The sequence below is a fragment of the Eurypyga helias genome, unplaced genomic scaffold, assembly GCF_000690775.1.
Source record: "Eurypyga helias isolate BGI_N326 unplaced genomic scaffold, ASM69077v1 scaffold21391, whole genome shotgun sequence".
Lineage (NCBI taxonomy): Eukaryota > Metazoa > Chordata > Aves > Eurypygiformes > Eurypygidae > Eurypyga > Eurypyga helias.
In genome coordinates, this window is record NW_010229446.1 from 9722 (window position 1) to 24799 (window position 15078).

A 15078-nucleotide genomic window follows, 5' to 3' on the forward strand; every position below is an offset into this window, starting at 1 on the left:
GGTCCTTTCCAACCCATTCTGTAATCAAGACCACTGTCATGAGGGGACAGAAAGCCTGCTGAAATTGAGACTGCAATGTATAGCTTAAAGACATCAATATGAAGTATCAAATTTATCTTGATCTTTTCATGAGAGGGCAGACTTTAAACTTGAGGTTGTTTTTGTTCTCTGAGTTGGAAATATATGTTAACATACCTGCCTTTGAGTTTTCCCTTATTTAGCCACAGCTGTAGCTCTCAAATACAGGAGTCTCACCATCCTTTGGTTTTAAGCCATTTTTGGTTTGCTTTTGCTAGCTTGCTTTCCCTCCTATCTGGATGGAGTACACCTGCTTGAACCAAGGCCTGCAGTACTGCTGCCTGGAATGCTGTTATCTTGGTCAGATGATGGCACACACTGTACAGCAATCTGGCCTTGTTATCACCTCGTGCTTCAGCAGCCTTTAAGCACCTTAGCAGATGCTTTTTTATACTGCCTCCCTGCCCATGGCAGGGGGGTCCTTAGCAGATGCTTTTTCATACTGCCTACATTCTAACATAAGGTTATTCTTTCAGCGACTGTAGCCCAGTTTGAGAATTTACTGAACATCTTCCAAGGGTCCTCCCTTATTCTTAAGAAAATTTTAATCTTAATATTAGTCCACTGTCCAAAACATCACAGAACAATTCCTTGCTCTTATTTCCCTTTCAAGTAGATGCAATTCCTTGCTCTTATCCCCATTTCAAGTGGTTGCTTTTCTACAAGTTTAAAGCCAGTCTGGCTTTACTTCTTTGCCCTTACAGGTTGCTTATGAAAGAAAAAAAAGCACCAGCATACCACGCAGGCTTTTTGGTGCCATACTCATGCTTTATTTAAAAAAAAAGCTACACAATGCTAAGAAAAAAAATCAAAGTTTACTTTACAAAAAAAACCTGCAGCCATTTTCAAGAGACCTGATCTCACTTTTACTCAAAGTCAGCAGGCAAGAAAGTAAATGTTAAATTAACACTTCTGTTGCAGTACATCATCTGAACTTAATCACCCAAAACAACCAGTCATTCTTAAACTGACTGTTGATTGCATCTATGCAAACAATCATCTATAGCAACTGATTAAAAGAAATCCCTGGGAAAACTTAGAGAGAAATGGAGAAGTGTCAGAGGAATGCTTTTTAGCCCATCTACACTCTCACAGAAACATCTTTCTGGCTCTGTCTCCTCTGTACATTAATTGCAATTCCTCTGTGTTGAAGAAAAACCCCAGTATAAAAGCTGCTAAGGCCTGTTCAGCGAGGGCATTAAACTGGTATAACATGAATCTACGTAGTTACCATGAAGTTACACTAGTGCTATGTCTTACTAGCTCCATGGAAGCACACTGTGCAAGTCTCCAGTAACTTCAGAACACTCCTGAAACAGCCCTTGTGTCACTCCTATGAGGTAGGTACTGCCCTTCCCTTGGAGAACAGACTCTCAGCTGCTGCTCAGTACACCAGACACAAGGAAAGGCAGGCTGACCAGCCTGTTAGTATTTGACTTTCCTGCTGCTTCCCTGAATTCAGAGCTTTCAACTCTAACATTGTGTAGCACCAAGCATTCCAGCAGAAACAGTGAATGATGCTTCTAACTACAGCCACTCCAAGCCAGGGAAGAGGTCCAGCTTAACTGTTTTGAAACAAGCAGAAGCAATGCCATCCCTAGTCTGCTCCATTCCTCTCCAAGGCCTCCAGCTTCATTATTTTGTACACCAAGAGCAGGATGAAGACTCATCTCTCCACAGTCTGGCTGCAGCTGCTCTTCTCTCAGATTAAGTAACTGGGAAAACATGAACTGCTCTCACAAAGCAGACAGCATACAGAGGGCTGTGAGTATCAAACACAGTTCAAATGTAGCTAAATTAATGCTTTGTAGACATGAACACTAAAGCAGTTTTTCTTACCCCAAATATAGACTCATTAAGTCTTCTGAGTTTTTGGAATTAGGGGAGCTGTGAGAAAGGAATTCACAGTGGTCCTTCACACTAAAGCTGTAGTTTCTTTTGCAGTCCAAAACTACTGGTAGGATCTCTTACTAAGAAGGAAGAAACCTTAGTTCACATCACCTTTCCGAGTCCTTGCTCCTCACCCCATAACCTCACAGGGGCAGTTGTGTGGTAGCATAGCAAGCTTGCTGAAAACCAGGCTGGCAAGAACACTGGGCTATACAAATGCTCGTGCTACCAGGGGGGAAGGAGTGGCAGACACCAGCAGGATTGCTACTTGTTCCATCTGAAAGGAAGCTATACCCTACACAGCAGACAGTGATGATGCCCAGTAACACACCTGTGACACTACATGACATGTATATGTTTAAAAGCAGAGTGGGAAACTCACAAACCAAAAAAAAAGTTGCTTTATCCTGTTGGCTGCCACCACCACCACTGGGCTCTTGCCTGAATCTGTGCAGTAGCTTGGCTTACTCCCTAGAAACAGTGGAAGGGACATCCAGGTTCAGCTGTCACTACCCACCCAAACGTACCCACTGAATTTCAACTACAGCAAATGAGCAGGAAACTGTTACTTCATTTGTCAGGAGCAGCAGCTGATTGTTGGCTGGAGTTCTCCTAGCCAAGGAAGTTCCTATGAACCACCTGGAGTGAATGTCAAGTTGTGGGATCCAAGGAGGTCTTGCTACAACTGGACTTCCCCACTGCTAGTTCCTATGCAAGTTGCTAAACTGCCTCTTCTCTTCTTCCAAGCTTGGAATGAAGCATCTGGCTGTTAACCACAGAGTGCAGAGAAGAAAGCTGAAACCTTAAAATACTTATATTTTTTTGTGCAGTGCTTCAGTCCTTGAGCTTAAGTGTAAGAATTCTAAAGGGCTAATTTGCTTCAAAACTCAATCAGTAAAGGCTAAACTAATTTCTCTGAGCAAGTAAAAACTAGATTATTAAAAATCGGTATCCTCTTCTGCTCCTTTGGCTTTTTTCCTGGAGTACCACTGTATCTAGAGCAGCTCTAATCATCACCCCCTCAAAGAAGTGCCTTCCCACCTCGGGAAGGATTCAAGTATACAGTCTAAGATTACCTATTACCAGAAGGCGAAGAACACCCCAAACTCTTGATTTCATGTTAGAGACATAACTGCTAGGTCCCCTCTCTTGGGTTCAGTACATCAGGTGCTGCAGTAGCTACAGAGCTAATACAAAGCATTTAATGAACACTTTGTTGCATCAATGCAAGAACATGAGCTCATAAACCTCAGCTGAGATGTAGAGGGTCAGTTTGCTGCCATTCAAGTACCTGGACAAGGCTTGAACTGCTTGCATCGCCTGCTCTTTTTACTCTCAGTTAAACTCCTGAACGCCGTGGAAGCGGATTAATACCTCAGCTCCCCCGTGACCACATAAACCTGTGCCTGACACAAAAGAAAATCCCATTTTGACTGCGTTAGGCTTTTCTGCTCCAGTACGGAACTGACACATAGGAGGGTTCCTGGTAGGAAAGGTGAGATGACGACTCAGACCAGCAGACTGACCTGAGGAAAGAAGCTGGAGGTTTAACAAAAAAAAAACAACCAAAACAAAACAGCAAAAGGGTGAATTAAATAGTTTGCTGTTTGAGAGGGTTACTCAAAGCCAAGATTTTTCTCAAATTCAGTTTCAAGTGCGTACAGTAAAAGCACCTGCCCCAGGAAAAGCTTTAAGAAAAGCTGACGTTTTCATACACGACATTCCGCTTTTTGTGAGCGAACCAAGAACTTGCTGAAGAGTCATTCTGGCTTGCTCAATAATTTCTTAAGTAAACACGGCTATACCCAGAATACCCAAGCTGCTGGCACGACTCAATAACTAACCATTTAACAAGTTGGGTATAAAAAAAAGAAATTTATGTAGCAATACCAATTCAGCACACAAATCCCACGCTTCACAAGTTCCACTGCTGTGCAAGAGTCCTCCTAACACCTACGCAGGTACGCTCAGGTTAAGTCGCCGCGTGCCCAGATCCAAACAGCGGCAAAACATCTACTCCTACGAGCGGCGAGACCCAACTTGTGCCTATCAGAACGCAGGCTACGCAGAAATCCAAGGTGGCCGGCGCCTCGCCGCTGGAATGGGACCACGCACGCAGACGGCAGCCGTACGTGCGTGCTGCAGAGACTGAGGTTGCTTACTGAAAGGGGAAAATGCATAGAGATTCGATACAGACAGGGTACAATCAAGACAGATGAAGACACCAGACATTCAGATTTTGGGAAGGAGAAGAACCCTTCAAGGACAGCGTACAGGTGACAAGCCAGCCTTACAGAGAACTCTAAAGGCACATTTCGGGTAACATGGTTCTGTTCAGACCAACTGCTTACACACGCAGGCACAAATCTTAATGGCTACCTCCCCCCCACCCCCCCAACAATTAACAAGAGAAGTGCATTTTCAGTAATATTAACACCATTCTGTCCAGTCCAAATATTTAGCAGTATTTTCCTTATGGTGATACGGATTCTCTGCACTACTCCAATCCAAAAACAAACAACCAAACAGGCAGGATTAGTAAAGGTTCAACTGTTGCACTAGTTAACATTTACTCATCAGAGCCCACTGATCTCTTCTGTGCCCTCTTGTAGGGCAACCTCCTCGGTGAAGCTTTATCTAGATTAAAAAAAAAAAAGATAGTTGTAACAACTGCTACAGTTTTTTCAGATTAAATGTTAAATGACAGTGTCTTTTTCACACTCATGAGCCAAACTGCCCTTCTAGTGCAATGCATCGTTAACAGAGAAGCCAGTTCAAACAACCTGTCAGCGCTTTTTAACCATCAGCATCTTACAGAGAAGGTAACCAAAAAGGAACCTTCCTGTTCTCCTGGACATGCAGCTCCAGGGTGAGGGTTGTTCCATTTGCCAGTTACTAAAATGCAAAAAAAACCAATCCCCCACCCCCCCAAAAAACCCAACCAAACCTCACACCATCTCATGATGAAACTGCATGCTCAAAGAAAAACCTCATATTCAATAATTACATTTTTAGAAAGTTCATTATTTTATCATTACTGATTTGAGTTTTCCTGCCTGAAGAGTAGGTGAGTGACCCTCCTTTAGGCAGCTTTGTCTTGCTTGACACGTTTCCACATCCATTCAGCCTAACAGCAGATGAGTGTTTTGGTTGTGAAACCACACGCTTTTCCAAAAAGCATCCACGCTCGACTATGACATCACTCTGTGATCAGATAACCCATGGAGGGGAAGCCAGCCAGCTTTAGCTGTATGACTGCTGGATGCCAGAAGCACCACCCCACATTTCTGTGACAGGCCTGTAGCTGTCCTTTACAGTGATGGCCCGTAGTATGTAGGATTTTTGTTCTTTGTAGCGTTGTGGAGACCCTACGACACTTCGTATGAAGAAAGAATGATTGCCGAGCATATCTGCAGACTTAAAAACGCACGTTTGTCAAACGGCCACCTCCAATAATTCCGCTCTTCAGAGTATGTGTGAACACAAGGAGCAGCCACTGTGCCATTACAAGCCCATCGGTACAGAACAAACTCTCTCTCAACAATGACACAGTCAAGACCCTCTGAGGATCCTGAAGGCGATGTATTTCAAAGGCTTCTAGTGCAGACTTCTAATCAAAACTAACCTGGAGCTAAAGAAAACCACAATTAAGAACTTAAACATTGTATTTTCCTAGACTTCAGGCATTAAGATAGGAATACCTACTTTGCATAAGAAAGGGATGGGGGGGACAGGACCCAAACCCTGCCCGGATTCAAACCCATTTAAAGGCAGCTTGCTCTTGGGGAAAAAAAACCTAGCTTTTACAGCTGCAGTCTTTCTGGACAGAGCAAGGCTTTTCAAATTCCTGTGTCTCAGGTGTTACACCAGCATTCTTGTGCCTTGCTGAGGACTGCATACACGGAAGTAACCAGTCTTATACTTTCAGACGTAGAACACCAGTCCTTACACCTAAATAAGTACAGTTAAGAAGGGTGAAGGAATCAAAAAAGTGAAATCATCAACTCCTGGCACAACTACATATCAGAGCTAAGGCCTCTAGCCCTTCTACGCCAAATAAAAGCTCAGAATATGCTTATTTCACCAAAACAGGAATCTTGTCCAAGCAAACAACATTTCTGCGAAGGGTTTTCAAAGCACTTCTCTTGTCTAGGCTGGACTTTAAGTGAGGCACCCTCTCCTCACACCAGCCAATGCTCCTGGTGACAGGAATTCACCTGGGATAAGGAGAATAAGCCTGACTATCAAACTATCATAATCAAGGCTGAGGTTTGTTTCTCACTGAAACAAGACATGCACAGGCATCGGTCACAATCAGCCCTCCACCTCCCTCACCTAACATCAGCTTGGTGCTAGGCCAAGGTAGCAGGGAAGGCAAGATACACACCTATACTTTCGATGAAAGATTCTGGGAACTGTCAGAGGAGACAACAGTGCTTCAGCAATGTTCTACTGACACTACGTTACCACAGCATAACCAGATAATGTATACACACATAGGCATTTAGGTTTTCCTGTATTACATATATGTATATAAAGCGTGGTTGCATGTTTTACTGCTCATGCTATGTCAGCGATCACTGCATGCAGGAAGCTGTACTTCAATCCATGCCCAATTATCACATGGACACCACCACGTTAAGCACTTTCACTCTTTTCCATCACCAGTTTGCCTCACCTCTTCTACTCTGCACTGAAGCCATGGGAAAGCGAAACAGAAGAAAGAGCAAGAGAAGTTAGCAATATCCACAAACACACAAGTGGTCTAAAGAAATCAGATAGTGGGTTTACTGTTGGCATTTTGGGTATCAAGTGAGAACCTGTGTCACTTTGGACTGGTGAACGGCTTAATAACGACACTTCATGTGGCTGTAGTTAAACACTTCCAATACTCATTTAAAACTTTGGTCTATAGGCAAACTTCCAAACAACTTACAGAAACTTTGAGATAATAGATATTTTCTCCTATTTAAATCTCCTTTGTGATCCAGGTTTTGAGTAGAGAGCTTTTACTGTTGAAAAAAGAGTCTACAGAACAAGTTGTAAAAGTCACTAACAGTCATTATTGTATGGACCAGTGAAGTCTGTTCTGTACAAGAACAGGCTGCTAGCGTAACAGTCTAATCATTAGGCAGAGTGCTTCAGACAGCTGCTTATTCCCTAGAAGGAGATGTATGCTGTTCCGAGAAACCAGTATTAGCTACTTACTTTGTTACAACTAAGCGAATCACTAAGTTGGTTACGCTCTGGTTTGCAGAAGGCAGACTACTTACTTATCTGATTTAAAGTTTCTTGGGGAATCCAGCTCATGTCAACATCATTCTGATTTGATGTTCCCATCTCTACTTTCTGTACCGGTCTTTTCCTCTGAAAATTCAAGAAAGCAAGCTTTTTTTCTTTCCACAAAGTTTTGAAAGCACAAGTATTAGAAGTAATTAATAATGCTACATTTAATGAATTGCAATTATTTGACTAAAACACAAGCTTCAATGTATGAAGCTGTCTTTGCAGCTTAGCTTTAACCTTCATCTTTACCATTAGCAATTATTCACCCAACCTTGGCATTACCACTTCTAACACCTCCACACCAAGATAGCAAGATTTCATGCATGCCTGGGCAAGTTCATCATGCCTGTTACGAAAAACGGCTGATTAATCAAACTTTGTGATGACTGGTTTCGCCACACTGTCTCAGATTAGCGCAATATTCTGGCATGTCACCTTGAAAAATGGGTTTCGGAGCACAGTAACCATTCCATACTTCTTCCCGAAGGATGGTACTTCAAAAGTATCCTAAGCCAGACTGCATGAAGACATTTAACCTATGCACTGCATGCAGATCAGACTTAACCTTTCAGTGGCTCTTATTAGGCAGCCCAGACAAACCCACAGCTGTTAGAGCATTACAAATGGAATCCAAAAGGCCCTTATCGACACTATGGCAGAGCACCAATAAGCAGCAAATAAAGGACTAGACAGCTGTTTTCCCCAAAGTTTGACCTAGATTAAACTCAGAGATAGAGAGCACAGGGAAAGTCTACTCAGTAAGTTTTGAATCAGTAGCTGCACACATCCAGCGACTGGAAGGTAGCAACACTTCCAGTTCAGCCTTCAGTGTGGTGCCCAAGAGCACATCCAAAGAGCATTAGGCAAGAAATCCAAGTGTCTCTAGTTATGAACATTTTTTAAAAACTCAAATCTGGTTTTCCCAGTAATTTCGAAGGTCGTAGTTCCAAAAGTAAGTTTTCTGAAGTTCTACCTGTACCATGGTATGCCAGAAGAAATTACTGAATTGCTTTCTTTTCATATCAGAAAGGTCTTGTATTAACAAGTGCACAGACATATTACACTACCCACCTTCCTAGATTCTAGTAGCTGATGTAGGCCAACAATGACAAGCAGACCGAGTCCAGCGAGGAACATGTACATGAAGATCCTGTAAAAAGACAGTTTAAGAAACCACTAGCTAAAAATGTTAAGTGATTGAGAGTTTACAGAGAGGCACAAAAACTAAGCCTAGCTTTGGCCATGTGCCTACTTATCTTTCCCAAGATCTTCTGTAGGGGGTGGGTGGAGAAAAAAAACAATGCACCTGAAACTGAAGTGCTAACCTCTTTCAGAAACCGTAATCCTAAATTACGGTTTAGTGCCAAACGGAACATTTGAAAAATGCCATATAAACAGGGAAACTGTTATAAATAATTGTTGAAACTGCAAGAACTCTTTTACAGTATGACATTTCAAGATGTTGGGTCACAGGTAATATTGATGCTTGTGACAGCTTTAACCACTTACAAAGCCCTCAAAAATCTTAAATGCTTTTAGTATGCGACGGCAAAGCACGCGCTGCTAGCCTGCTAATTCAATGGCAACAGAACTTTGAAAGACCTTGCTTACCTCCCTGTGTTCCATGGTTAGAATTCTACCTGTGCAAACAATCTTTTTTTTTTTAAATCTGTGCATTTTGGTTTCTTTTGAAGAACTCTACCCAAAATTCCTGTTGATGTTTAGCAAGAGGTAAACAAACTATATCTGAAATTAATTCGGGGAGCAGGCAGCAATTTACAGGTTAAAAAAAAAAATCTATTCCAAATCAAACATCTTAAGTCTCTTCTCTAGTTTACTCCATAATTTCCTTTGCCATAAATCTGAGTTAAGGGAAACACCCCTGTTTTAGCATAATTATCTATTCACAGGACATTAACTCAAACTGGCTCTAGTAATTTGATTTCTTCTGAGAGCTCTTTATCAGTGTGTGTGTATACATATATCACACATTGTCATGTGACCAGTTGTTAATTCACATTCCTCAAAAGAACACAACAGCTATTTCTTTTGGTTACCCTTTTTAAAAAAGGTAGGAATTTCAGCCTGTGGCAGGAGGATTCAAATATTCAGCACTGTCTAAATTTCTGAGGATTTGGGGTTTTTTTAAACTCACAGGTTCTCTTAAAATCCCACTCCAGTATTTCGAAGCCTATCAGCACAGCATAGTCCTGCAACATATAAGGTGTGCCAGATACTCAGTCTTTAAGACAGGAAAACCACACTCCTGGAAGTTAACTGCTACAGATAGTGGTTAGTGCAACAAGGAATGAGTGCGAGTTCCTCTTTCTCAAACTGAAAGGTGTATTTGGAGTATATGTATTCTTGGATTATACTGGAATGCTCAGAAGCGAGTGATTCCAGTCTTCACTGTAGGACCCACAGTACAGTACTATGGACCCTCAAGATCTTTAAATCTGGAGGGGGGGGGGAAATCACTGCAGCCTAACAAAAGCTTAACAGTTTTGGATAGTTACATAACTGTGAAACATCAGGTCCTATTCCAGGCTTAAGCCCTCTGAGCCAAAGCAGATGTGTAAACTGCTCCTTGACTTCTTATTAATCCTGAAGATCCCTAGTATTAATACAGATATTTTGGTGAAGAAGTTATTTTCAGTCTATCAACATCGTACAAGTCAAACGCCTGCCACAGCATCTGCCAAACACAGCAGACCTAATGTTCAGTAAAATGAGGACACAGGAATAATTCTCACTGGCACCCATCAATAGCCTGCTCCACCAGTGTACGAACTAAACTGAAATCTCCAGCCTCCTTACGTTTCTCCATCCAGCCCATCTTCTTTTTCAATAATTGTAACAGTTTGATTGAAGACAGCATCTTGAAACACATTACCCTGTAACAAAATGTTTCCACATAACATTTAAAAGTCACTTCTTGAACACATACAAATATGTTTACTTTTTTCCATGTTCTTGGAAAAGCTCTGTAATACAGTAGTAAGTCCTGCATAAGGCCTGATTAAGTTTGTAAGCAGTGCAAGTTTGACTCAACACTTAAGAGCGCAAACTTTTCGCTGCGAGTGGGAAGAGAGGTCTCAATCCCAGCAAGAAAGCCCCATCCAGCCTTCAATATGTTACTTCCTACAGCCTGAGATATTACAAACAAAGGGTTCTTCAGCCAACCCTTCAAACGAAGGTACAGAAGGCTGTTAAGCTCTGACCTGCACTAAAAGAGGAAAACTTCCCTATTTTAATTTATGCTTTGGATAGTCTTCCCCCAGATTGCAACTACTGGTCATTTATTCACCCCAAGCCAAGTTTGCAGATGGGATTCGGGCTGACGGTTAACTTCGTTAGCAAAGCCCAGTCTGAAAAGCAGAGTGAGATCTAAGTTATCCTAAGGAAAGCTTTAGGTTTTTGGGTTTTCTTTTCTTTTTAATGAGTACAGCCCACTACTACACAGTTCCAAGGCATTCTAGCTTCCACTGCCAACATAACTTTGAACATACACAGAACTAACAGTGTACACTGCGCAACGTGTAGACAGTTGCTTACTGTGCTTATGTATCTACTTATTTGCTTAAAAACCACAAAAGCATTCACTTTCTGAAGAAGCCGTAACACGACTAAGCAGTTCCTTCCTGACGTTTCCTCATCAGCTAGAGAGATTAAAACACATTACAACATCAGGCTTACATTTACATCTCTGTAGTTGAGGTTGATAACCAGTCCGAAAGGGCGACCGCCCATAGGCTCGGCAGGGATGAAAGAGTACTCAAACGTGGCTTGTCTCTGCGGCGGCACTACTGTGTTCAGAGGGAGAGCTGTGAAGTTCTGGATGTAAAACTGGTAGTCCTGAGGGTACCGGAAAGAAGCATCGAGAGACTCGACAATAAAATCTTCTGTACCCTTATTGGTGAAGCCCACTAGAAATTTTACGATGTTGTTCGCTGGAAAGTCTAAAACACAAGATATTCAACCATCAGACACTTCATACACCACACCTAGCCTGTTTCTAAACAGAGAGTGTCTAGAACAGGTTCTGGTTCTTTTAGAGCACCACTGGTTTATGCACACAGCGATACAGCCCAAGCAACAGTAAAGAAGATGGTAGATTAGCACAGGACTCTTACCTTCACCTTTCACAAATAAGATGGTTGTATCAGCACTGGGGGAGGCTTTAGGTTCTCCTGACAAGTCTTCTTCCTCTTTTTCTTCTGTCTAAGACAAGAGACTTTTTTTCAAAAACAATCCTATAGTGAACAGTGAAGCAAAGACCATACCTGCTTCACGAGAACCCCACGTATCAAAGCACGGAACAACGGCAAGCGTTCGCATCAATCGCTGCTGTCGCAGGGTTAGCATGTCATCTGTTCTCCCTCTAGATTTGGTTAGCATCAGTGTCGGCATCTCACCCTTCTACTTGCTGTATTTGACACAGCCACTAATCTGAACTGCATTTAGCTGTCTCGAAAGATTTGTGATCAGAAATCAACAGTCAGGACTTGGTTTGGAGGTGGAAGAATAGAAACAAAATGTTAAGTGTTCACATCTAAGCTATTCCTCTTTAGAAAACAAGCCTTTCCAAAAGTAGAAGCAACCATAAGGCAAATGAGAGTTACTTTCACTAGAGGGAGTGTTTATAGAAGCTTTCTATTCAGTTTTAATTAGTTAAGTGTTATGTATGCCTGGAAACCAGTGCATAACAAGTGTTATATATGTTGGAGCCCCCAGCATAAGAAGGGTATCAACTGGTTGGAGCAAGCCCAGAGGAGGCCATGCAGATGCTCCACGGGCTGGAGCACCTCTGCTATGGGGACAGGCTGAGAGAGTTGGGCTTCTTCAGCCTGGAGAAGAGAAGGCTCCGGGGAGACCTTATAGCACCTTCCAGTACCTGAAGGGGCTACAAGGAAGCGGGGGGGGACTTTTTACAAGGGCCTGTAGTGACAGGACTAGGGTAACAGGTTTAAATTGAAAGTGGGGAGGTTTAGATTAGATATCAGGAAAAAATTCTTCATGGAGAGGGTGGTGGGGCACTGGAACAGGTTGCCCAGAGAAGCTGTGGATGCCCCATCCCTGGAAGTGTTCAAGGCCAGGCTGGATGAGGCTCTGAGCAACCTGGTCTAGTGGAAAGTGTCCCTGCCCATGGCAGGGGGGTTGGAACTAGATGGTCTTTAAGGTCCCTTCCAACCCTAACCATTCCGTGATTCTATGGAACGGTTACGGAGCTAGGCAAGTTTGTGGGTTCACTCATTCAAACTCACTTCCATGATGATTCACTTTTTAATTTGGCAAATGCAAGCATTAGGGGCTCACTTTCCCCATGGGGATCATGGGATCACCACATCCCACAACAAATAAAACCACGTCTGGCCCTGTTTTGAGCTGTCCAAACTAACTGCTTGGGAGTTAGCCGGATCATCTGATTTCACTACTTAAAGCACCACTCAAAGAGGTGGATAGTCTACTGGATCAGACGTACACGTACGCAGTCTAGGGAGGCCACCAACCAGAGCTAAGCACCTACCAGCTTGATTTCAAAATGCCATGCAAAATTGCATCTTCCATTTCAGTGACAAAGAAAAAGCTATTTATTAGAAGTAAGTAACATTTTGGATGTTTTTTTAGTAACATTCTGTAAGTACTAAATACCTAGCACACCTTCCACCACTTAGCAAAGCTGGTCAGCCATAAGCTCACGCCTAAGTAGTGTACTGTTTTGTACCCGACTCACAGACTATTTATTAGAAGTAAGTAACATTTTGGATGTTTTTTTAGTAACATTCTGTAAGTACTAAATACCTAGCACACCTTCCACCACTTAGCAAAGCTGGTCAGCCATAAGCTCACCAACATCAGTAAAAAAACTAACAGAATCAAAAAATAGTTTACCAGGTCTCAATTTTTATTATGCACATCTTCTCCTCCTAATCACATCCCAAAGCTTTCTTATTTTACACCAGAAATTTGAGAAATTTTTGTAACAATTTACATACAGTGAGCTTCCATCAAGCCTAACACTCTACTGCCATAAGCAGGTCACGTAACTACATGAAGTATTTCACTCTGTCAAGCTGAAGCCAGTCACCCTGAACAGCAACACGCGTGTCAGCGACGAGAAACGTGTAGGAAATGAAAACAGGCTGCAAAACAAGGCTTTCAAAATTGATACTGAGCTTGACTCTCTTGCCCCTTGAAAATCAATACCAAGGAGGCCAGAATGAAGTAGCCCTATACCCCAGTGTCCTTCTCAAGTTACTGAGATGCAGCTTAAGCTGGAAAAGAACTACAAGGGGCTCCTATGAGGATCTGTTTTCTCAGTTGGCCTTTTTTTTTGTGAACTGCACTTTTGGGACTCAGACTGGTCTGTCCTCTTGTGGCTTTTCAACTCATAATTTAAGAATAGAGAAATCCTTCTGAAACTTCACCCTGAACAGAAGCTGAATTGGAGACTTGGAAAGAGCCATTTGGAAACAGCAATATTATTAAACTCATATTTAAACATGTCTAAACCATGTAGCATCAAGCCCTTTTGGTCTAATTCATACTTATGAAGTCACATTCATGTACAATTACCAAGTCTGTAGGCTCATCTTCTTCGACTTCAGCTTCATCATCTTCATCTTCAACAACAGTATCTTCCACAGCTTCCTCATCTTCTGTAGCATCTTGAGCTGCAACTAACAGACCTGAACCTACCAAACCAAAATGCAAACACAAAGAAGCTTTTTAGCGACTGGTTACCCAACAGAAAACTGGCATTGCAGTACAATCTGAAAACTACTGCTTGAAGAATTTCTTTAAAAAACTGTCAAATAGATTTTTGAAGCCTCATTTGCAAAAGCCTCAGATTGAAATGACTGTGTGTTGACCTTTCAGCCTTTTTGCTTCTCTAATAACTTTCTAACTACTCACCTCCAGCAAGTTCAAAACAAGTAAGTTTACTGCACGAAGTTCAGCATTCACCCAGCAGTGCTTAAGTTTGCAGAAGGGAAACGACTTGCCTTAACAGCTACGGTTTAATTTTTTAACATGTCAACACATGAAAATACCTTAACTTTGTCATTATAAACGTGAAAATAGTAAATAAATTCCCTGACAGCAGCAAAGCACTGTTTCTTCTAAGGCTAGTAAGTTTAAATCAAAGATTAGCACACCCTTTTCATCTGCTGGCATCAGAACACTAGACTTTCACACGTGGTTAAAAAGTTACATTTTTGCATTTATTTTCATTCAAGTTTTAAAACATAAAGAAGATTTTTTTTAATATGATCTCCATATCATACACTACTATATCCATATGTTTAACAGAGCCGGAACGCAAGTCAGAAAAGATGCCTCATCTAGAGCATGGCTCCAGAGCAAGGCTCCCAGGCAAGTCATAGAATCACAGAATGGTTTGGGTTGGAAGGGACCTTAAAAACCATCTAGTTCCAACCCCCCTGCCATGGGCAGGGACACCTTCCACTAGACCAGGTTGCTCAAAGCCTCATCCAGCCTGGCCTTGAACACTTCCAGGGATGGGGCATCCTCTGGGAAACCTGTTCCAGTGCCTCACCACCCTCTCTGGAAAAAACTTCTTCCCGCTATCTCATCTAAACCTCCCCACTTTCAATTTAAACCCATTACCCCTTGTCCTGTCACTACAGGCCCTTGTAAAAGTCCCCCCCAGCTTCCTTGTAGCCCCTTCAGGTACTGGAAGGTGCTATAAGGTCTCCCCAGACTCTTCTCCAGGCTGAAGAAGCCCAACTCTCTCAGCCCCATAGCAGAGGGGCTCCAGCTCTCTGAGCATCTTTATGACCTCCTCTGGACTCACTCCAACTG

At 42.4% G+C, this 15078-nt stretch overlaps 1 protein-coding gene across 1 annotated transcript; it reads right to left on the reverse strand.

The window, feature by feature from the left end:
• Window positions 1–4156: 4156 nt before the first annotated feature.
• SSR1 (signal sequence receptor, alpha) lies at window positions 4157–13979 on the reverse strand (the record flags this gene model as incomplete). The annotated part of the gene is made up of 8 exons (XM_010160411.1): window positions 4157–4605; window positions 6647–6661; window positions 7242–7335; window positions 8326–8404; window positions 10072–10148; window positions 10951–11213; window positions 11388–11475; window positions 13831–13979. Coding segments are annotated over 8 exons (833 nt in total), but the record flags the coding sequence as incomplete, so codon positions are not given.
• Window positions 13980–15078: the final 1099 nt, after the last annotated feature.